Source organism: Pan troglodytes, chromosome 20 (genome assembly GCF_028858775.2).
Source record: "Pan troglodytes isolate AG18354 chromosome 20, NHGRI_mPanTro3-v2.0_pri, whole genome shotgun sequence".
NCBI classification, from domain to species: domain Eukaryota; kingdom Metazoa; phylum Chordata; class Mammalia; order Primates; family Hominidae; genus Pan; species Pan troglodytes.
In genome coordinates this window covers 60,995,381-61,019,001 of record NC_072418.2, presented here as the reverse complement: position 1 = coordinate 61,019,001, position 23,621 = coordinate 60,995,381, and the positions used below count along the sequence as shown (strand labels likewise).

Here is a 23,621-nt window from a genome sequence, read left to right as displayed (position 1 = left end):
GACGTCCCTCACCCCATTCACCAAACACAATAATCCCCAAGTTGTTATCATCTCTGGGCTGGTATTCATCTTATCACTTTTTTTTTTTTTTTTTTTTTTGAGACAAAGTCTTGCTCTTGTCGCCCAGGCTGGAGTGCAGTGGCACAATTTCGGCTCACTGCAAGCAATTCTTCTGCCTCAGCCTCCCGAGTAGCTGGGATTACAGGCTTCTGCCACCATGCCTGGGTAATTTTTGTATTTTTTAGTAAAGACGGGGTTTCACCATGTTCTCCAGGCTGGTCTCGAACTCCTGACCTCAGGTGATCCACCTGCCTCAGCCTCACAAAGTGTTGAAATTACAGGTGTGAACCACTGCATCTGGCCCGTCTTACTGTGTTTTCTCCGCTATGACTCACCTTGCTTTTCTTCTGATGACTGGCTTTGCCTATCTTGCCCACTAACTTGCAACCCACATAGGGCCAGGGGCATTTTCTGTGTGGTTTATACTTGTTTACTCTGGGCTCAAAGAGAAGAATAAACGAATCAATTCCTTTGACAGTAAACCCTGAGACCTTCCTTTAAAGCCCTCACTCTCCTAAAATAAACAGAACTTGGGGGTGAGTGTGTGACAGAAATGCGTGGACCATGGTGGAGTGGTGGTTCATGACTATAATCCAAGTGCTTTGGGAGGCCAAGGTGGGAGGATTGCTTGAGTCTGGGAGTTCGAGACCAGCCTGGACAACATAGTGGGCCCCTGTCTTAATAAAAGATAAAAAATTAGCTGGGCATGGTGGTGCATGCCTGTAGTCTCAGCTACTAAGGAGGCTAAGGCAGGATTGTTTAAGCCCAGGAGTTCCAGGCTACAGAGAACTATGATCACACCACTGCCCTCCAGCCTGGGTGACAGAGTAAGACCCTAAGGATTTAAAAAAAAAAAAAGAAAGAAAGAAAGAAAAAGAAATGGCATGGAGCGGCCTTTGAAGGCAGAAAAGCCTCCCAGCAGAAATCTAAATCACTGAGTTCAGATGTGAGCCAGCGACGTGTGGTTTCATGGTGTCACTCTTGGCTTCTCCTAAGGACAGCTAAAGCTTAGGAGCGTGACAGTTTTACAAGTAACGCAAATGAACGGATGTTTTACATTCACTTCATACTTTGCCACACGCTTTGGGATTCCAGGAGCTCATTTAATCATCACTGCACTTTGAGGGGCAGGTAATTTACCAGTTGTGTGTGTGTGTGTGTGTGTGTGTGTGTGTGTTTTCTCTTTTTTTTTTTTTTTTTTGAGACAGAGCCTTTCTCTGTTGCCCAGGCTACAGTGTAGTGGTGCAATCCTGGTTTAGTGCAACCTCTGCCTCCCGGGTTCAAGCAACTCTCCTGCCTCAGCCTCCCAAGTAGCTGGCAGTAAAGGCACGCACCACCACACACGGCTAATATATATATATATATATTTTTGTATTTTTAGTAGAGACAGGATTTCACCATGTTGACCAGGCTGGTCTCAAACTGCTGACCTCAAATGATCCATCCATCTTGGCTTCCCAAAGTGCTGGGATTACAGGCATGAGCCACCACACCCAGCTTACTAGTTGTGTTTCTTTAATTGGATTGAATTTGTGTTACCTGCCATGGGGCTAAACCAAAAAGGAATGAATTGGCTCAGGTAACTGAGAAGTCCAGAGAGGCTGTGCGCAGTGGCTCATGCCTGTAATCCCAGCATTTGGGAGGCTGAGACAAGAGGATCGCTTGGGCCCAGGAGTTTGAGACCAGCCTGGGCAACATAGCAAGACCGCATCTCTAAAAAAATTTAAAAGTTAACCAGGCATGGTGGCACATGCCTGTAGTCCCACCTACTCAGGAGGCTGAGGTGGGACAGATAGATCATTTGAGCCCAGGAGGTTGAAGCTACAGCCTTCGTGACAAAGCAAAACCCTACCTCAAAAAAAAAAAAAACAAAAAAAAAAGTCCAGAGGACTTGGGGTTTCCCTTCTTCTTCTTTTTTTTTTTTTTTTTGAGGCGGAGTTTCGCTCTTGTTGCCCAGGCTGGAGTGCAATTGTGCGAACTCGGCTCACTGCAACCTCTGCCTTCCGGGTTCAAGAGATTCTCCTGCCTCAGCCTCCCTAGTAGCTGGGAGTACAGGCACGTGCCACCACGCCCGGCTAATTTTGTGTTTTTAGTAGAGACGGGGTTTCTCCATGTTGGCCAGGCTGGTCTTGAACTCCCGACCTCAGGCGATCTGCCTGCCTTGGCCTCACAAAGTGCTGGGATTACAGGCTTGAGCCACTGCGCCCAGCCTGGGGTTTCCCTTCTTGGACCATTTTGTTTCTACATAACACTTACTGTGTAATGTGCCCATAACATCCTAATTTCTCTATTTTCCATTTCCCCACCAAAATATAAGCTCCTGAGACCACGAGTTTCATCAGTTTGGTTGCCAGAGTCTGGAATTGTGCCTGAGCTATAGCTGGTGCTTGGAAAATACTTGCTGCCTGAAAGAATCTCCCTCTCACATACAGTATAAGAGGAGGCTCAGGAGGGACAGTGACTACCACACGTCAGTCCTACCCAGTGCTTCCACAAAACTTCCAAGGGCCCTGGCTGTGTTAGTCTGTTTACACGGCTATAAAGGAATACCTGAGGATGTGTAATTTACAAAGAAAAGAGGTTTATTTGGCTCACGGTTCTGCAGGCTGTACAGGAAGCATAGTGCTGGCATCTGCACTATGGGGAGGCCTTAGGAAGCTTCCAATCATGGCAGAAGGCAAAGGGGAGCTGGCGCATCACATAGTGAGAGAGAAAACAAGAGAGAGGGGAGGAAGTGCCAGGCTCCTTTAAATAACCATCTCTTGGGTGAACTCATAAAGGGAGAACTTACTCATTACCATGAGGACAGCACCAAGCCATTCATGTGGGATCCACCCCATAGCCCACATACCTCACACTAGGCCCCACCTCCAACACTGGGGATCACATTTCAACATGAGATTTGGAGGGGACAAATATTCAAATCATCGCACCAGCTTTCCTGACTTTTTTTCAGAAACACAATGGGAAGCCAAAGGATACTTAATTCTCTACTTTCTACGATTCTTCCACTCAAGATGCATTTTTGGCTGCCAGTCACCAGAAATCCAACTCAAAATTGTATACACTTTAGGATATTATTTACTTTTTTTTTTTTAGAAACATGGTCTGGAGTGCAGTGGTGAAACCATACCTCACTGCAGCCTCAAATACCTGGGTTCAAGTGATAGTCCTGCCTTAGCCTACTGCGTAGCTGGGAGTACAGGCACACGCTACCATGCCTGGCTAATTTTTTATCTGTTGTATAGATGGGGTCTCACTATGTTGCCCAGGCTGGTCTGGAACTCCTGGGTTCGAGCAAGCCTCCCAAAGTGCTGGGATTACAGGCATGAGCCACCACGCCCAGCTGAGGTTATTATTTATTTGCTGTGAAAGACCAGGATGCAAGGTCCAGGGTGGGGCCCCTGCTTGAATTGTAGATGAGCTGTGGCTTTGCTGTCTTCTCTGAGTTGACTCTGTACAGGATGGTCCTCTCTGTGCTTGCAGGTGGTAGGCAGCATACTCCTCCCTTTACATCCAGAAAGAGACAGAACCTTTCCTTGCCAAAGAACCAGACCTTCCTCTCAGTCTCATGGCTGCACACCCAGAAACTGTGCTGTGTTAGGCCGTTCTTGTGTTGCTATCAAGAAACGCCTGAGATTGAGTAATTTATAAAAAAGAGAGGTTTAACAGGCTCATAGTTCTGCAGGCTGAACAGGAAGCAGGGCACTGGCATCTGCTCAGCTTCTGGGGAGGCCTCAGGAAGCTTTTACTCATGGTGGAAGGGGAAGTAGGAGCAGACATATCACATGGCCAGAGGAGGAGCAAGAGGCAGTGTGGAGTGGAGCGGCTGCCTGCACAGTTAAAAAAACAGACCTCAGGCTGGGTGCAGTGACTTGCTCCTGTAATCCCAGCACTTTGGGAGACCGAGGCGGGTGGATCACCTGAGGTCAGGAGTTTGAGACCAGCCTGGCCAACATGGTGAAACCTTGTCTCTACTAAAAATACAAAAATTAGCCAGGCATGGTGGCACACACCTGTAATCACAGCTACTTGGGAGGCTGAGGCAGGAGAATTACTTGAGCCCAGGAGGTGGAGGCTGCAGTGAGCCTTGATCATGCCATTGCACTCCAGCCTGGGCAACAGAGCTAGCCTCTGTCTCAAAAAAAAAAAAAAAAAAGGCACATTCAGGGATGACTTTATGACTTTGGTCGGCTCCACCATGTTTGGGGCCTCAGCTGGGAACTTGAAGGCTGAGGTACCTTGAAAGCTGGGAGGCTGGAATCATCTGAAGACTGTTCTGTCACAGGCCTGATGAGGCTGGGGAGATTCAGACTAGGAGTGAACTGACACCCTGAGCAGAGCCTGTGTGGCTTCATCCTCACAGCATGGTGGCCTTGGGCCAGTGGGTTTCTCAAGTGGTGTCTCAGGGCTCCAAGCACAAGTGTTCCAGCAAAAAAAGACAGACGCTGTATGGCCTTTTCTGAACTAGCCTCAGAACTCTCCCTCATTCTTATTTCACCTGCATTCACCTGTTTTCCCACTTGATCTTCTACTTGTGTGCCAATAACTGAGGCATAGTAAGCAAGGTCCTCTAGACTCAGGAGGGTGTAACCCCCACAGTGCCCTTCCACTGGCTTGGCACCATCAGGGAGAGGAATCTCATCTCTTTCCCTGGCTTAGGAGAGAAGTGATACTGTGGGCACCTCTCTGTAGTACCCAATCCTTGCTGTATTTCCCCTGTGTCGCTGAAGGAGGTCTGATGAAGAGGGGCTGAGTGGAGAGGAAAGAACTCACATTACCGTTTCTTGGTGATTACGCCAATCTAGCACTTTCAAAGGACTGCAAAAGTGCATGTGCCAGATTCCATTTTTACTGAACTGAACTGGAATAGACTGGCCATAATCTCTTTCCTGAATGTAATGTTCTGTGATAAGAATAATATCCTAGGGAGCCTGAAATGAGTAGGCACCTGTCATTCCAATTACCTAAAGCAGCTGATCTTCCTAGCACATTTGGTTTCCTTGAGCACAAGATGCTACACAAGGATAGGAACACAGGGAAAGGCAGGAGGACACCGGTAGTAAAGGGAAGGAGGACAAAACAGCTGACCAAAGACCAAGCTGTTGAGCTGCACCAGTACAGACACCAGCTGGCTACACGTGTCAAATGGGCACTTGAAATGTCGCTATGGTGAACTCTGAGATGTGATGCAAGTAAAAGATGCACACTAGGCTGGGAGTGGTGGCTCACGCCTGTAATCCCAGCACTCTGGGAGGCCGAGGAGGGCGGATCACATGAGGTCAGGAGTTCGAGACCAGCCTGACCAACATGGAGAAACCCTATCTCTACTAAAACTACAAAATTAGCCAGGTGTGGTGGCACATGCCTGTAGTCCCAGGTACTCGGGAGGCTGAGGTAGGAGAATCACTTGAACCCGGGAGGCGGAGGTTGCAGTGAGCCAAGATTGTGCCATTGCACTCCAGCCTGGGTGACAGAGGGAGGCTCCGTCTCAAAAAAAAAAAAAAAAAAAAAAAGACGCACACTAGATTCTGAAGATGTCACGTAACAGAAAGAATGCAAATATCTCAATAATTTTTCATATTGATATGTTAAACTGCTAACATTTGAGATATATAGGGGTAAATTTTAGTTTCACCTGTTTCTTCTTGCGTTTTCTTTCTTTTTGAGACAGTCTTGCTCTGTCACCCAGGCTAGAGTGCAGTGGTGCAATCTTGGCTCACTGACGCCTCCCAGGCTCAAGCAATTCTCGTGCCTCAGCCTCCCGAGTAGCTGGGATTACAGGTGCATGCCACTGCACCCAGCTAATTTTTGTATTTTTAGCAGAGACATGGTTTCGCCATGTTGGGCAGGCTGGCCTCAACTGATCTGCCCACCTCAGCCTCCCAAAGTGCTGGGATTACAGGCATGAGCCACTGTGCCTGGGCCTCTTCTTGTTTTTTAAATGGGGCTACCAGAATATTTAAAGTTATTTATATGACTTGCATTGTTTCAATGAGACAGTGCTGCTATGCACTGTGTACCCTGGCTTTCTCCAGTGGCTTTTATTTTTTAGAGATGGTGTCTCGCCGTGTTGCCCAGGCTGGAGCACAGTGGCTATTCATAGGCACGATCCCACTAATGATCAGCATGGGAGTTTTTTTTTTTTGAGGTTGAGTTTTACTCTTGTCACATAGGCTGGAGTACATTGGCACAATCTAGGCTCACTGTAACCTCCGCCTCCCAGGCTCAAGTGATTCTCCTGCCTCAGCCTCCAAAATTGCTGAGATTACAAGCACGCACCACCATGCCCAGCTAATTTTGTAATTTCAGTAGAGATGGGGTGTCACCATGTTGGCCAGGCTGGTCCTGAACTCCTGACCTCAGGTGATCTGCCCACCTTGGCCTCCCAAAGTGCTGGGATTACAGATGTGAGCCCTACCAGCATGGGAGTTTTGACCTGCTCTGGTTCACCCCTACATAGGCAAGCTGGTGGTCATCTGCTCCCAGGAGGTCATCATATTGATGCTGAACTTAGTGTGGACACCCAATCAGTAGAGCACACTACAGCCCAGAACTCCTGGGTTCAAGTGATCCTTCTGCCTCAACCTCCCAAGCAGCTGGGACTAGAGGCAGGTGCAGCCATGCCTGGCTCTCCGGTGGCTTGTAAATGACAAAGGCATTTATCCCAAGAGGCACTCCACAATCATACTGAGAAGCAATATTGGAAGACTATCTGCAACATGGTCTCCCCAAGAGAGAAATTTCAAGTAACTGGAAGTTTATATCCCAGCATTGGGATTACAAAAATCAAATTGATGGATGTAACCACAACTAACAGCTAATAACCAAAAACAGCCAATGCAATTTTTTTTTTTTCTGAGACAGAGTTTCACTCTTGTTGCCCAGGCTGGAGTGCAATGGTACGATCTCAGCTCACTGCAACCTCCATCTCCCGACCTCAGGTGATCCTCCCACCTTGGTCTCCCAAAGTGCTGGGATTACAGGCATAAGTCACCACGCCTGGCCAGCCAATGCAATTTCTAATGAGGGCAGTAAGTCACCATTTAAAGGTTATAGTTGTCAGAAAGACTGCTATTTGTGGACTTACGGTTTAACAAAATGTTAAATTGTATGAAAACAATGAAAAAGCAGTTTGAGAGGATTAACTTGAACATTTCCCAAAAAAGATGAATCTTGCAAAACAGAAGTTTCTAACATGAATTTGCTATTGCTTATAAGACGATGGTTTAACAAAGGAAGCATCTCCCTTTTTGTAAAACAAATATCTGTGTTTCTAACGCGAGTTCTGCAGAGAAATGTAGAGGGAGAACAGAGCAGCAAAAGCCATCTCAGAATCAGTGAGACTCTACGGAAGCAGCTTTACATTTTGAGTCTTCCCATACAAAGCTTTTCAATCTCATTGCATATAAAGATTAATTGCAAAAATAATGCAGGGATAACTAAAAACCTGTTTATAGTACACTGATACTTTGTCATATGTAATTCCAATCTGTGACTGGCTGCCATGTACCCTGATCAAACAATATACACACAGACAAGACAGCTGTTTACTGAGACAGTCAATATCCATAGTGATTCCATAAAGATGCCACTCTCATTTCTGGAACACTCTGCCATATTGTCATTTGGGAATGAATATCAGAGTCAACCTGCACCATTCATAAGCACTTCCCCCCCCAAAAATGTAATGTGCAATAATGGCAAATTCTGACTTCATTTGGTTCTCGTATATATGAAAGGCATTTGTTGGGTTTCTCACCAATTTGAACATCTCTGGTTTGGAATACGGTGAATCCTTGGACAAAAGCGTTCCCTGGATCCACTACATTTGTTCCATTTCTTTTTTGTAGGTTCTATAACATAGCACTAATGGGCGTTCGAGGCTGAAGGTCCTGAGTGTTGATTATCTCCACGTTTCCCTACTATTTGAATGCAGGGATGGATGACCTAGAGCTTGGTGGTCCCATGGTCATTTCCCATCAGTGTGAACTCTCTGAGGGTGTCTGAGGGGAGTGCTGTGTGAAAAGGCTTGTGTATGAATGTACGTTTCTCATGTGTATGATTGGGTCAAATCTAGAAAGGGATGAGCTATGGCTTAAGGTCTTCCTATGTCCCCAGCACATGTGGAGTGGGTTTATCCAGTGTGAGTTCTCTGGTGCTTGGTAAGGGAGGAGCTGTGGGTAAAGGCCTTTCCACAGTCCCTGCATGCATATGGCTTCTCTCCTGTGTGGATCCTCCGGTGCTGAGTGAGGTGGGTGCTCTGCCTAAAGGACTTTCCGCAATCGTGACACTCATAGGGCTTTTCCCCAGTGTGCGTCCTTTCGTGCTGGCTGAGCGAGGAGCTGTGGCTGAAGGATTTCCCACACTCATTGCACCCATACGGCTTTTCCTTGGTGTGAATCCTCTGGTGTTCGATGAGAAGGGAGCTCTGGCTGAAGGCTCTGCCACACTGGTTACATTCATAGGGTTTCTCTCCTGTGTGGATCCTCTGATGCTGAATGAGGGGAGCAAGCTGGCTGAAGGCTCTGCCACACTGGTTGCATTCGTAGGGCTTCTCCCCAGTGTGGATTCGCTGATGTTTGGTGAGGGACGAGCTGTGACTGAATGCCTTGCCGCAGTCATTGCATTCATAGGGCTTCTCCCCTGTGTGGATTCGCTGGTGTTGGGTGAGGTGTGTGCTCTGCCGGAAGGCCTTCCCACACTGACTGCACTCATAGGGCTTCTCTCCTGTGTGTGTCCGCTCATGCTGGCTGAGTGAGGAGCTGTGGCTGAAGGTTTTCCCACACTCGTTGCATCCATAGGGCTTCTCTCCTGTGTGAATCCTCCGATGCTCGGTCAGGAGTGTGCTCTGACTGAAGGCTTTCCCACACTCACTGCACTCATAGGGCTTTTCTCCTGTGTGGGTCCTCTGGTGCTGAATCAGTGGTGTGATCTGGGTGAAGGCTTTTCCACACTCATGGCACTCGTAGGGCTTCTCCCCTGTGTGGATTCGCTGGTGTTTGGTCAAGGATGAGCTGTGGCTGAAGGCCTTGCCACACTCACCACACTGATAGGGTTTCTCCCCAGTGTGGATTCGCAGATGCTGGGTGAGGTGGATGCTTTGCCGGAAGGCTTTCCCGCACTCACTGCACTCGTAGGGCTTCTCGCCTGTGTGAGTTCGCTCGTGCTGGCTGAAGGAGGACCTAAAACTGAAGGATTTCCCACATTCGCTGCATTCATAGGGCTTCTCGCCTGTGTGAGTTCTCTGGTGCTGGATCAGTGGGGCAATTTGGTTGAAGGTCCTCCCACACTGAGTGCATTTATAGGGTTTCTCCCCAGTATGGATTCTCTGGTGTTTGGTAAGTGCCGAGCTGTTCCGGAAGCCTTTTAAGCATTCGTGACATTCGTAAGGTCTCTCTCCTGTGTGCGTCCGGTGGTGTTCGATAAGTGCTGAGCTGTGACTAAAGGCCTTTCCGCATTCCTGACATTTGTAGGGTTTCTCTTTTACACAGGTTTTCTGTAAAACATTTAGGTCTGGCTTCTCCCTTTTTCCACGTGTTCCCCATGTGTGGGGGCCTTGTCTTTCAGGAGTCATTGGTTGATGTGGGAGATCAGGGTTCAGACTTATGTTTTCCCCAAACCCATTCCTCTGCCACTGCTCCCGAACACGCGTCTTCACAGGCGTGAAGGCCACCGGCACTGCCAGGCTCTCTAGACTCTCACAACTCCATTCCCAGTGGCCCTCAGTGTCCTCACCCCTGCAGTACCACAGACCATCCCACAGGAATCTTTCTACCAAGATGACATTGTTGGATATTTCTTCAGAGATGCCTTGCTTTAGAACTGACAGTTTGACTTTGGGTCTAGTTTCCAAGTCTGAAAGAAGCAAAAACTGGAAATGTCCCTTAATCTCTGTTCCACGGCAAAAGAGTTTGTGGTGAGATGGGAAGAGGAAGGATAAAACTAATGATTTTGAAACGTTCAAGGTTCAAGTGGCTTTCACCATTTAAAAATATAGTTTTGCAAACCAGGAAAGGAAGAGAGGGAAACACAGAATAAGGAAGAGGAAAATAAGGAATAAGGAAAGGAAGAGGAAAGAACAGAATAAGGAAAGGAAGAGGAGAGGGAGGAAAAAACAGTTGGCACAAGGAGTATGAATGGAGTCTGTGAGGGGAGCACAGAGGAGGATGCAGAGCGGATGCCCAGGAGAGAGCACTCAGACGCACAGAGGCACTGGACTTGGAAGGAGCAGTGTGGCACCCAGGCCCCAGCTACAGTGGCCTCCACAATGCCAGGTGGCAACAGAGAAAAACGTGCTGCATGGGGAAAGTTGGCTGATACCCAGCTTCTTCCCGACAGCATATGCTGTTGTGCCACCTCACTCTAGATGTAAAGGAACCTAACTGCTCCCCACAAACAGGAATAGCTGCAATGTACATCACTAAGAGGAAGAAAAATGACCCGTGGCATATTAGAGTGCTTTGGTCTGCCTTATTTTGTCCATTTCACTAACTGGGAACCCCTTGAGGGTAGGGGTTTCTGTCCACCTTGCTTACCACTGTATCTATAGCCCACAGCAAGAGCTCAATATACATGCTTAATGAATGAACAAATGCATTCCCTCCTCCTCCTTCATGGCAGGACTCTCTTTTTGCCCTGGTACCCAGCCCTCTCTGCACAGCCATGACCTGGGTGCATGCTGCCCCTACCCTGACCCCACAGTGGCCTAGAGGTGTGATGTGGGCACCTTCCCCATATTGTTGTTTCAGTGAAAAGTTCAATTAAAAAAAAAAAAAGTTAAGCCAGAGTGAATGGCAGAATAGTGGCTTCCCAAGATGCCCACATCCTAACCCTATAACCTGTATGTTTCCAATTACATGGGAGGGAGGAATTAAGGTTGCTAATCAGCTAACATTAAGATAGAGAAATTACACTGGATTATCTGGGTGGACCTGTGTAATCACGAGGGTCCTTAAATGGGGAAAAAAGGCAGAAGGGTCAGAGTCAGAGTGAATATGATGTGACTTGACCAGGCCTTGCTGACTGTGAAGATGGACAAGGCCATAGCCAAGGAATGTGGGTGCCTCTAGAAGCTGAAAAATGCAAAGAAACGGATTCTTAGCCAGGCACAGGGCCTCATGCCTGTAATCTCAACACTTTGGGCAGCTGAGGCGGGAGGACTCCTTGAGCGTAAGAGTTCAAGACATGCCTGGGCAAAATGATGAGACCTTGTTTCTACAAAAAATAAAAAAAAATTAGCTGGGCATGGTGACACACACCTGTAGTCTCAGCTACTCAGGAGGCTGAGGCAGGAGGATCACCTGAGCCCAGAAGGTCAAGGTTGCTGTGAGCCATGATCATACCACTGGACTCCATCCTAGGCAAGATAGCAAGACCCCATCTCTTAAAAAAACAAAAAGGAGAGAAAGAAATAGATTCTTCCCTTCTCTAGAGCCTCCAGAAGGAATGATGCCCTGCTGACATCTTTATTATATCCCAGCTAGACCCATTGTGGATTTCTGATCTCCCGAACTTTAAGATAATTTGCTTTGCTTTATGCTACGAAGTGTAGTATTGTTGACGCTTGAACAATGAGGGGGCTAGGGGCACTGACCCCAGTACAATCGAAAATCTGTGTATAGCCTTTGACTCCCCCAAAACTTAACTATTAATAGCTTATTGTTGACCATACTGATAAAATAAATAGTTAACACTGTTTTTTTTTGAAACATGGTCTTGCTCTGTCACCCAGGCTGGAGCACAGTGGCGTGATCTTGGCTCATCACAACCTCCACCTCCTAGTTCAAGCAGTTCTCCTGCCTCAGCCTCCTGAGTAGCTGGGACTACAGGAGCGTGCCACCATGGCCAGCTAATTTTTTTTTTTTTGTATTTTTTTTTTTTGTAGAGACGAGGTTTCACCATGTTGGCCAGGCTGGTCTTGAACTCCCGACCTCAAATACCACCTGCCATAGCCTCTCAAAGTGCTGGGATTATAGGTGTGAGCCACTGCTCCCAGCCCTTAATTAACACATATTTTGTATATGTATTATATAATGTGTTCTTAAAGTAAGCTAAAGAAAATGCTATTTAAAAAAATCATAAGGAAGAGAAAATATATTTACTATGCATTAAATGGAAGTGGACCACCATAAAGATCTTCATCCTCATTGTCTTCACAGTGAGTAGGCTGAGGAGTAGGAGGAGGGGTTGGTCTTGCTGTCTCAGGGGTGGCTCAGACAGAAGAAAATCCATGTATAAATGGACCCACACAGTTCAAACCCATGTTATTCACGGGTCAATTGTAACTTGTTGCAGGAGGAGCAATAGGAAGCTAATATATTGGGTAAGGGCTGTTATTGATGTGGAGGGACCCTACTGTGACCCTTTCCCACACTGGCCATCCCTCCTGGACTCTGGTGACAGGCCACTCTTCCCACCTGATGCCAATGGGAAATTGCCTGTCAGTGGGCTGGGATACCTCTGCTACCTACCAATCACCCTACAGGCACATGGCAGGGCCCAGCCTGGATCCACTGACCCACAGACACATGAATTATAAACAATTATTTGGTTTAAGCCACTGAGGTCAGAGTGTTTTCCTACGCAAAAGCTGACTGATGCATGACTTCAGGCCTTTGCCCCTGCTGTTTCCTCTGCCTGAAATACTACTGTTCACTCAGACTGCCTCATGGCTCAGGCTTCAAGTCACATGTCACCTCCTTGGAGAGGCTATCCCTCATCTCTATGCTAAAGTCTCCTCATCCCCCTCCTAGTCTACCTCATTGCTCATTTTCATTTTCTCGGCATTCATCACAATCTGTAATCATCCAACTTGTTTTATTATTATTATTTTACCGATTTATTGTTTGTTTCCCCCACTCCCTCACCAAGAATATAAATTCAGTGGAGATGAGGACTTGGTGTCGTCACTCACAGCAAAATGGGTGCTTGGTAAATCTTCACTAAGACTGAGTAGTAAATTTGCTGTGAAGAATTAGAGAGCAGATGCAGAGGGAGGAACCAGGAAGCAAGCATGGACAGGCTTCTCTCTGCCCCGAAGGGCTCCCATCTCACCTGGGTACACGCCTTGGGGAAGTCCAGAGTCCACCGCCCACAGCTCTGCCTCTTGCTCCAGCAGGGAGATGACATTCGGCTTCGGTAACCAATGTCCTGCTCAGGGAGAGACCCATAGAGTGAGCATTTGTATCCCAGGACCCTTCCTGAGCCTCAGCCCATTCCACCTTTGGTCTTCCAGGTCCCAGATGGCTGGGGACCCCTGAGTGACTTCAGCTGTCATACCCACAGCCCTGGATGTTCCTCAGGGACTCATTCCCCTACTCTCAGTCCCTGACCCTACCACTGGTTCTGGGGTGGACATGTGACCCAAGCCTGGACAATCAGAACTCTGGTTCCTCCCCTGCCCACTGGCATCAATGATCACTGTGAAGAAGACCTGGCAGCCAAACCAGGACAACCCTGGGACACAGATCCTGTCTTTTCTGCTGGTCTTGGTTGCAGGAAAGGCACCCCAGGCAGTTGTCTTGTCACCTCCAGAGGAGCCTCTCTAGAAATGAAGCCAGAAAGAGATTGCTATGGTCTGAATGTTGGTGTCCCCCTAAAATTCAGGCTATGCATAGTGGCTTATGCCTGTAATTCCAACACTTTGGGAGGCTGAGGTGGGAGGATCACTTTAGCCTAGAAGCTTGAGGGCAGCCTGGGCAACACAGCAAGGCCCCGTCTCTACAAAAATTTTAAAAATTAGCTAGGTGTGGTGGTATGCACCTGTAGTCCCAGCTACTTGGAAGACTGAAATGGAAGGTTTACTTGAGCCAGGAGGTTAAGTGTGCAGTAAGTATGACTGTGCCACAGCACTCCACCCTGGGCAAGAGAACAAGAGCCTGTTTCTTAAAAATAAAAAAGGTTCAGGCCGGACGCAGTGGCTCACGCCTGTAATCCCAGCACTTTGGGAGGCTGAGGTGGGTGGATCACGAGGTCAGGAGATCGAGACCATCCTGGCTAACACGGTGAAACCCCGTCTCTACTAAATATACAAAAAAAAAAAAAAAAAAAATTAGCCAGGCGTGGTGGCGGGCACCTGTAGTCCCAGCTACTCAGGAGGATGAGGCAGGAGAATGGTGTGAACCCGGGAGGCAGAGCTTGCAGTGAGCCGAGATCGCACCACTGCACTCCAGCCCAGGTGCACAGCGAGACTCTGTCTCAAAAATAAAAAATTTAAAAACAAATAAATAAATAAATAAATAAGGTTCAAATGTTAGAACGTAATACCTAATCTGATAGTGTTGAGGTGGGGCCTTGGGGAAGTGATTAATTCATGAGGGCTCCACTCATGAATGGGATCAGTGCCCTTATAAAAGAAGCTTGAGAGAACTCCCTTGCCCCTTATGGCATGTCAGGACACAGGAAGAAAGTGCCATCAGTGAGGAGCAAGCCCTCACCAAACACTGAATTTGCTGACACCTTGATCTTAGGCTTCCCAGCCTCCAGAACCATGAGCAACAAATATCTATTGTTTAAAATTACCCAGTCTAAGGTATTTTAGCAGCCCTAACAGACTAAGACAGAAGTGCAGAGGGAGGTGTTGAAGAAGGAGGGGCTCCTGACAGCTCTACAGAACACCCTGGTCTACCCTGGGATTCTGTAGTCTTCAGACCCAGTATGTTTCCCTCACCTCATGTTTCTCTGCTTCTGTTGATTTCAGGTTCAGTCTGAGACTTGCTAATATTGGTCTTAATTGATATTTCCTACATTAAAACAGTCAGGTTCTTAAAGCCCAAGACATACAGCCCCAGGCATTTGCTTTTAAAGCTCAGTCCTATAAATATTTAACCTGGTAGAATCAGAATCCGTGTCAGGGACAGATCAACAGATAGGACATGGGTGTGGCCTTACCCACAGAGACCAGAAGCCTGAAGGTGTCCAGCATTACATCACGGTACAGGGTCCTCTGGGCAGGCTTCAGCTGCCCCCACTCCTCCTGGCTGAAGTCCACTACCACGTCCTCAAACGTCACTTGCTCCTGAAACATCACACGAGTGTCCTCAGCCAAGCCAACCCTGGCACTGGCTGCTGGTGGGGTAGCTGGTAAATGCCAGCCAGGCTGGGTCGGATGGAGTTCCTTTTGGTCTGGGGTTTTGGGTCAGGTTTTTCTGTGGGGCCTGGATGGGTGCCCTGCTGATGAGGTGGAGGATCTTAGAATCTAAGGCATCATGCCCGTTTCCAATAATTTGTCTCTTGAAATAAGAAATGGAGGGAGCCAGCAATAAAGGAGTGGACCAGCCCAGCATGGTGTCGCATGCCCGTGGTCCCAGCTGCTCAACAGGCTGAGGTGGGAGGATCACTTGAGCACGTAAGTTTGAAGCACAGTGAGCCATGATTGCATCACTGCACTTCAGCCTAGGGGATAAACAAAGTTATAAAGCTAGTAGCAGAAGCCTAAAGACTGAATCTGGGTGGTTTTTTTTTCCCCGAGACGGAGTCTCACTCTGTCGCCCAGGCTAGAGTGCAGTGGCATGATCTTGGCTCACTGCAAGCTCCGCCTCCTGGGTTCACGCCATTCTCCTGCCTCAGCCTCTCGAGTAGCTGGGACTACAGGCGCCCGCCACCCCCCCGGCTAATTTTTTTTTGTATTTTTAGTAGAGACGGGGTTTCACCGTGTTCGCCAGGATGGTCTCGATCTCCTGACCTCGTGATCCGCCCACCTCGGCCTCCCAAAGTGCTGGGATTACAGGTGCGAGCCACCGCGCCCGGCCAAATCTGGGTTTGTTTTTTAATTTTTTAGAGACAGGGTTCCACTGTCATTCAGGCTGGAGTGCAGTGGCACATCATGGCTCACTGCAGCCTCCAACTCCTGGGCTCAAGCAATCCTCCCCCATAGCTGGGATTACAGCTACAAGCCATCGCACCAGTCCCCTTGTACGGGTTTTCTGACATTCCTACAGGAGGCTGGTTTCTTCTGGTGGCTTATGGGTGGGGTTAATGTCATCATAAAAAGGCGAGTTCCGCCCCCTTGGCCTCCATGACGTCTGAGGAAGCGGCACTCGATGCGCCATCTTGGAGCGCAGAGCATGCTAAGGCCTTCAACTTCAGACTGCAGAGCCGGGGCACCTACAATTGTCTGACATCACCCAGCCTCAGGTATGCGATGACGGCCGCACAAACACAAAGCCCACTCAGACAGGGACCCGTGCCCGCTGACCTCCAGCGCGGCGTGGGCGGTCCTTTCAGAGGCAGGCTGTGGTTGGGGAGCTTGGCGCGGACTTCAGGAGGCCGGGTGTGCAGGTAGAGGCCGGACACGAGTAGAGGCTAGGTGTGCAAATAGAGGCCGGGCACGAGTAGAGGCCGCGCACCAGTAGAGGCCAGGTGCGCGAGTAGAGGCCGGGCACGCAAGTTGGGGCCGGGCACAAGGAGGAGGCTGCGCGCGAGTAGGGACGGGGTGCAAAGAGGAGGCCGGGCGTGAGAAGGCCGCGCGCGAGGAGGCCGGGCACGAGGTGGAGGACACGCGCAAGGAGGCCGAGATTCTCACCGGGTCTGCGGAGACGCGCACCCCAGGGGTCATGCCCTGGCTTCTGGCAGGAACGGCTGGCCCTGCTCTGTGGGAAAGGGGAGGTGAGCAGCTGGGCAGGCAGAGGCGGTGCTCAGGTCCCCAAGCCGGGGAACGGCGCCAGAGCCTGGGGAGCTCCGCGGAGAGCCGTCCAGGGCCCCGCGTACCCGTTTAAGCGCCTGCTGTGTGAGGGGCGGCCCTCCGCTCGGGGAAGGGCAGCCTAGGGTTTTCCCGCCTGTCTGAGGGAAGCTGAAGGCCTGGCGGGTGCGGACACATATCTGCTGCGCAGACTCTGGGCCTTAGCGCTACAGTGACAAGGGCCGGGTGGTTGCGGTCCCCTGGCCCTGGGCACTATGCCTCAGTTTCTCTCTTCCATCAACAAAGGTGGCGGCCCAGTGCCCGGTGTGGGGCAGAGGTGGGGCCAGGGGCGGGGCGCGCGTTCCCTCAGGGGCCGTCGGAGCAGCTCCTGTCCAGCTGGGCGTTGGGCCCCGCCCTCCTCTCAGACTAGGGATGCCCCGCAAAGCCTGCCCCCGCCAGCCCCGAAACGGCCTTCCCCAGGCCCCGGGCAGCAAGACGGACTCCACACAGACGCGCGCTGCTGGAAACTCGCCCCGCCAGGGCCTCAGGAAGATCCCCGGACCCCCCGCACCCGGCCCGGCCCGGCCTGGCCTCCCCTCCCCCTCCTCGCCGGCCTAGCTCACCCTCCTGACTGCGAGACAAAGGCCGCGGCACCGGCAGCCGACACTGCGCCGGCGCGCGCCTAACTCCATTTCCCAGAGAGCCGCGCGCGCATTTCCGGCCGCCCTCCCCCACCTCGCTCTCGCCTTTGGCGTTCGTGGGCTCTCAGTGCTGCTGGAGCTGGAGTGACTGGGCCTGGTGAAACAGGGCGCGCGGGGTGCCTGGGCATCAACGCGGGATAAGGGCCGCTTGGAACGCCGTGAGCTCCCGGCGCGACCACACGGGCTTTCGTGTTGGAAACTCTGCCGTCAGTTTTACTGCTGCAAACAAAGCAATGATTTTTTCAAAACACATACTTTCAACCAAAACATTCACCAAGATCGCACACACGGGAGTCTTTGCATTTTCCACACTGAGGCAGCCATGGAGACTTCACACTGTATTTATTACATGGTTATAAGGAACATCACGTGCAAGACACTAACAATTATGACGACTTTGGACATTGCTAGGTAATTGTCAAAATTGTGCATTTGAACAGCAGCAAAATATTCAAAGCTGGTGTGCCCTCGCTGACACGAAATGAACTGTCATTTTCTGAACATTCACCAAAGCCTGCCAGGCGCTAGGCCTAGGTTCAGCAGCACACAATAGTGAAGCCCCCATTCAAGCGGGCTTCGTTTCACCAGCGTACGTCACACGTCTGTGGAGCAGCGAGACCAGAGGAGCTGGGAAAGCCAGGGCTGAGCCTTGTGCTTTTGCCCTTTTAAGGGAGGACAGATTAATTCCAATCAGCCTGGGCTTGGGAGCTGTATTTGAAGCAGAGGAAAAGTTTTAAGACGGGCATTTTTTTTTCTTTGACTGAAACAACTCTGAAAACAGCAGAGAACACAATACGAATTCTCATACCACACACAGACACTTGAAAAGATTTGGCTGGTTAACACATAAGTTGAGACTTTAAATTTCATAAGCCCTAAAACAGTGGCAATTATGAAGAGATATAATGGCTCAAAATCATAATGCACTGATGTAAACAAAGCAAAGGCAAGCTTCTTGGCTTTTAAGGGTGTCCTGTACATTCCAAGTACTGTAAAGCCCCACATTTGCGACCGTCGCACTGAAAGCCAGCCTGCTTTTCACTCTACAGCAGTAAAGAGGCTTTCCATTATACATAAAATGCCATTTTTCAGTTCTCGAACTCACAAACCCAAATGCCACAAAACATCTTTTTGTGTATTTTTTCTTTCACAAAATGTATACTCTTGCCCCTCCCCCCCCCAACCGTTTCCTTTTACTGGATCAAAAGGTATGAACACACAACTCATGGTGAAGTCTTTTTCCCAAGCGGTCTGATAGTCCTGGTGAGAAGCTGTCAGTGGTGCCACACTGAGCCTGCTCAGCCCTGATGGTGGCCAGGCGGCCCTGCCCAGCTCCCTCAAACTTGCCCCTCTGTTTCCTCCCTCAGACCTTCTGATCCTCTGTTTTTCTCAGCCAGGTTTCTAAACCGTACATGCTTTTGCAGGGGCGGGCTCTTTCTACAGGGGCGGGCTCTTTCCATAGGGGCAGGTGCTGCTTGGCTCCAGCCAAGTGGGGTCGTGCGGACTGGTAAGCCCAGCGTCCCAGGTCTGGATTTCTCTAAAGAACCCAGAGATCAGGATTTCTATGTGAAATCTCTTGATTTTTAAAAGCTGGTAGGGATTTCAAAGGCTTTAATAACACTCTACCAGTCAAATAAGATGAGTTGGAGGCTACTCCGGTGCCACCCTTGCTGTGGTCTGAACCTCCTGCTGTCTCTTGTAACCACTGGCTGGGCCCCTCTCAGCTCCTTCTTGGCTTCCTGTACGAATCTCCAAGCAGAGCATTGCTTGTTGCCTCTCTGTGGCCTGGAACAGGACCCCCCACCATGAGCAGGTGGGCTGCACATCAGTGCAGCTTCCAAGCAATCCTGCAATCACAGCATGGATAGCAGAACTGTGTCATGCTGTATGTTAATGTTTAAAAAGTTAATCTGTTCAACACATACATTTAAAATATACTGTAACAGTTACAGCTCCCTGGACATATTTCTCCCTTTAAAAAAAAAAATCTTTTTGACAGCTTCAAAACCTGGCAGTGTCCAGCCCTCCTCTGACCCAAGAGACCCTGGCTGCCAGGGAGAAAGGTGGCGTGTGAGACTCCGGTCTTCCAGAGCATGAAGTGCCCAGGGCTGGGCTCACAGCTCCTGTGACAAGGGCTGGAGGACAGGAGACTGGGGCACATCGTGATGGGGGTGTTGGAGTCTTTGGGGGTTGCTGGCAGAGGAAGGCACAGGGCAAGGGAGGCGTGCTGAGGTGCTGGGGCTTCCACAGCTGGGGTGAACCTAAAGAGAAGAGAGGGGCTAGTGCTCTGTCTCACTGCAGCTCGGGCAGGGGCTTGGGACTGGGCAAGTTAGGTGAAGAACACCACGTGGTGGCTTTCGTGAGTTGCGGCAGCTGCCACAACTGGTCCAGCACCCTGGGCCAAGTCCTTGCTTCTGTCAGCCAAGGTGGAGCACGTGAGAGTGGCCCTCCAGGACGCTGGGCCACGTCCTTGCTTCTGTCAGCCAAGGTGGAGCACACAAGAGTGGCCCTCCAGGATCCTGGGCCACGTCCTTGCTTCCGTCAGCCAAGGTGGAGCGCATTGAGAGTGGCCCTCAAGGGGTGGCCCACCTCCCCTCAGAGGTCGAGGGAGGCTTCCCCGGCTGGAAACTGCAGCCCACAATGGTGTCTCGGTGTCTCCACAGGGACTTCCCCTCACTCATTGAGTCACTCATCCCTTCACTCTGTAGGACCTGTTGTATGCTGGGTGTGGTCAAGTATGGCAGTGGAGACTGTTCTAGGCTCAGGAGGAGGCCAGGGTGAGAGGCAGTGTGGAGTTAGGTGGAGACACAGTGAGTTAAGGACACCAGCCTCCACCATCCCATTGCTGGGGGCTGTGGAGGCAGCAGGGCCACAAAGGACACGATAGAGCTGCCCTGCTGGGCTTTGTCTTTTCAGTGTCTGCATTTTAGAGGGACCCTGTTGGCTGCAGGATGGGGATGGGGCAGAGGGAACGGGCTGGAGGCAGAGTTTGCTTAGAGGCAGCTGCAGGCATTCAAGAAATGGGGAGAGAGCCTGGGGCTGATGGTGCAGAGGAGAAAAGAGAACTGAGAGGGATTGGGAGCTGGGTTCCCAGGGCAATCAAAAATCCTTGTGGGGCCTTGGACGGGGGTGGTCCCTCTGAGGGGAGTGGGAACCCCAGAGGGGAGGCAGTTTGCGTTGTTTTCTTTGTTGTTGTTTTTTGTTTTTGCACAAGGGAAGATGAGTTATTTGGACAAACTCAATTGGAGAACTGAGGGACACCAGATGGATGTCTCTGGGGCCAGCCCAGGTAGGCTGGAGCCTGACTGATGCCTCGTGTTCAATGGCACCCACTTTCTTGTGCAACTCTGGCACCAACAAACTGAGCTGTGATTGTGCCTCCAGCAGGTGGAGACCGAGATGGAAACAGCATGGAATGAGCCCCTGGCTCCCAACAAGTGGGGGCACTCGGGAGAGCTATCTCTACACATCCCGTTGTCCGAGACGATCAATCTGCGCCTGAGAGAAGGCTCAGGGGGGCTTCCGAGAGTAATGGGCTGACTGCGGGGCCGAGACCCCACCCTCCATCCTGAGCTCTGTAGAAGAAGCTCCTCCTTTGCAGGATGAGAGAGAAGGTGCCAGGAGGGGAGCTGGAGCCCACCAGCAATTAAGGCATAGGATAGAGCCAGGAGCCCCCAGTGGGGACTGCAGGGAAAAGCTGGGGATGCCTGAGGGAGCCGGGAAGCAAGGTCCGGAGGCCCGGTTAGGGGGCGCTCCGAGAAGGCAAGCGTGAGAAGGCAAGCGCGGCAGCGAGGATGAAGTGAAGGCAGCGGTGGGTCCGTGGGACCTGCACAGCCCGAGAGGGCCATCGGGGACAGAGGCCGAGAGTGGGGGCAGCTTGGTTGAGAAGCAGCAGCAGGCGGATGTGACGTGGGTAAGTCCAAAGGCTTTTGATTTAGAAGGCGACTTGGAAAAATGTCTCAGCCTGTGCGGATTCACAGTCAGCCCAACACTGTGTTTCCAAGTGAAGTTGGGAGGAGAAAAAGAAAAAGGCAAAAACTTGTAAGGCTTTTGCTTGAAAGGGGACGAGTGTCCGACAACAAGGAGTTGGGGACGGGTGAGAAGCCGAGTCCGAGGCTGGCTCCCCGCTGTGACGTCACCGCCTGCCCACATTCTGCTCCAGCCTAGCAGGAGAGGCGGGCCCACTCTTTGGAGACCATCTGGTTCTTCCTGGCAGACCAGAAAGCCAGATTTTTATGGTTTAAACAAATGTTGGCATCTATCTTAAAAAAAATCCTTCTGTAAGTCAAACAAAATATAGGCAGGTCAGTTTTGGTCAGGCCTAAAGACTGCGCCTGAAATCCTCAGAGACAGGAAGCAGATTCTGGTTGTCAGGGCGGGCAGAAACGGCGAAGGCATGCTGAGGACTGTGGGCTCTCTTTCTGGGCAAGACGAAAACGTCTTTGGAGCTAGAGAGTGCTGGTAGTTGCACAGTGTTGTGAATGTGCTTAATGCCACTGAACTGTTCATTTTTAATGACTGAAATGGTAAATTTTATGTTGCATGTACTTTACCCAAAAAAGGAAAAAAACAAAACCCTGTTTATCTGTTAGGTTCCAAGGGGGCTAAGCTGGCAGGAGGGCAGCCGGGGTCAGCTGTACCCTTCTCTGGAGTTGGAGCTGCCCAGGCCGGCTCCCACCCTCATGGCCTCAGGGATATCCACAGTGAAATGAAAACCCAGCGGCAGAAGCTGCCGCTGAGTCAGGTGCTCACAGGGAGACCTGGACAAGGCTTCTGAAAGATGAGACGCGAATGAAACTCCTCTTCAAGCCACTTGCAAAACAATAGTGCGCAGGACTGACCAGGCTGTGCTGTGGAACTGCTGCTTCTCAGCTGAGACCCTGGGAAGCCCCATCCCGTGCTTGGCTTCGGAGCAGGTGTCCAGGGTCTTCCGAAAAACAGCTTGTGTCCTTCAAGAGGAGTCCCAAGGTGGCCAGGGGTTGGTGGGGCTGGGGGATGTCCCCCATCTTCTGGGGCCCATCAGCTCCCCCCAGGGACTCAGGGCCGGGTGGCCGAGGCCCAAGGCTGGCCATTCACATGTGGCCGTGGGCCGTGTGGAGCTTCTGGTGGTCAATGAGGTGGACCATCCAGGGGAAGGCCTTCCCGCAGACGCTACACTGGAAGGGTCTTTTGGGGCTGCGAGGGGCCACTGGGCCCTGGGCTCCATCCCTGGGTGGGACGGACTCCCGGGGGCCCTTGCTCCGGGGGGCTTTCTTCCTCGGTGGCTCCAGCAGGTGGATCTTGCCATGCTCAGTGAGGACGGAGCTGTGCAGGAAGACCTTGCCACACTCGGGGCACGGAAAGGGCCCTTCCTCGCGATGGGTCTTCTGGTGCTCGATGAAGTGGGTGACCCAGGTAAAGACCATCCCACAGTCGGCACACTGGAAGGGCCGCCCACCTCGGGGCCCACGCGGCACTACCGAGATGCCTGCAACAGCCTCTTGGGTACCACCTTTGGTGTGCTTGAGGGATGGCTGGTGGCGGCCGCTCTGGTCAGTGTTCCTGTTTCTCCTTCGGGGACTGATTCTCTGAGCACTTGGACCCTTGGGGCCCGAGATCACAGTCCCTTCTGCCCGCAGGTCTGAGGAGGGCCCTGCGAGAAGGTCCTCAGGCTCGTCCCAGATACTCGGCTTCAGAGGCAGGTGGGCCCGGGACCCTGTGGAGGGCGAGGGAGATGGGTCACCTGTAGTGAGTGGATGGCCTTGGCATCTCCCTGTGCCCCCCAGGGGCACGGAGGACCCCAGTGACTGAGCCAAGTCCAGGCCCTTCCTCTGCTCAATACGGCCCCTGTGTCCTCCGTTCTGTCCTTTAAGATACAAGGGCACATGTGGCTGGCGCAGTGGCTCATGCCTGTAATCCCAGCACTTTGGGAGGCCGAGGAGGGTGGATCATGAGGTGAGGAGTTCGAGACCAGGCTGACCAACATGGTGAAACCCCGTCTCCACTAAAATACAAAAATTAGCTGGGCGTGGTGGTGTGCGCCTGTAATCCCAGCTACTCAGGAGGCTGAGGCAGGAGAATCGCTTGAACCCAGGAGGCAGAGGTTGCAATGAGCCAAGATCATGCCACTGCACTCCAGCCTGGGCAACAGAGCAAGACTCTGTCTCGAAAAAAAAAAAAAAGGCACATGTTTTGGGAGCAGATCCCACAGCACTGGCCCTTGTTTCTACCTAGCTGGCCCTCTGGGTAACCCCGTGCTC

The 23,621-nt window shown here is 50.9% G+C and overlaps 2 protein-coding genes and 1 long non-coding RNA gene across 13 annotated transcripts in view; 1 reads left to right on the top strand and 2 right to left on the bottom strand.

Moving 5' to 3' along the window:
* Nucleotides 1–7,246: 7,246 nt before the first annotated feature.
* On the bottom strand, nt 7,247–21,930 carry ZNF135 (zinc finger protein 135). Of its 11 annotated transcripts, none has more exons than XM_009436569.5 (5): nt 17,305–17,371; nt 16,586–16,652; nt 14,953–15,079; nt 13,117–13,212; nt 7,247–9,954 (listed from the first exon to the last, which is right to left on the bottom strand). In XM_009436569.5, the coding sequence occupies exons 2-5, from the start codon at nt 16,616–16,618 to the stop codon at nt 8,198–8,200; spliced, it is 2,013 nt and encodes a 670-aa protein (XP_009434844.4). In that variant the 5' UTR covers nt 16,619–16,652; nt 17,305–17,371; the 3' UTR covers nt 7,247–8,197. The 11 variants fall into 11 exon arrangements, with proteins under 11 accessions (XP_009434844.4, XP_003316804.4, XP_003316802.4 ...); XM_003316756.6 differs by having other exon boundaries at nt 7,247–9,918; XM_003316754.6 differs by having other exon boundaries at nt 16,586–16,647; nt 17,305–17,334.
* Nucleotides 16,079–23,621, top strand: part of LOC129138094 (uncharacterized) — an 8,184-nt gene continuing 641 nt past the window's right edge. Inside the window, exon 1 of the long non-coding RNA XR_008541046.2 lies at nt 16,079–16,197. This is a non-coding gene — a long non-coding RNA (uncharacterized LOC129138094). The remainder of the gene's footprint in view (nt 16,198–23,621) is intronic.
* ZSCAN1 (zinc finger and SCAN domain containing 1) overlaps nt 21,874–23,621 on the bottom strand; it is a 20,622-nt gene continuing 18,874 nt past the window's right edge. Inside the window, exon 6 of the mRNA XM_016936987.4 lies at nt 21,874–23,077. Within this exon, the coding sequence (XP_016792476.2) occupies nt 22,455–23,077 (623 nt within the window). The 3' untranslated portion in view covers nt 21,874–22,454. The remainder of the gene's footprint in view (nt 23,078–23,621) is intronic.

Coding starts and splice junctions, on each gene's coding strand:
- ZNF135 (XM_003316755.6), bottom strand. CDS start 17,373: ATGGAGTTAGGCGCGCGCCGGCGCAGTGTCGGCTGCCGGTGCCGCGGC. Junction 13,213..14,952: donor CAGGCTTCTGGTCTCTGTGG/GTAAGGCCACAC, acceptor CTCCCTGAGCAG/GACATTGGTTACCGAAGCCG. Junction 9,955..13,116: donor TCCCCAAGGCGTGTACCCAG/GTGAGATGGGAG, acceptor GCCGTGGAACAG/AGATTAAGGGACATTTCCAG.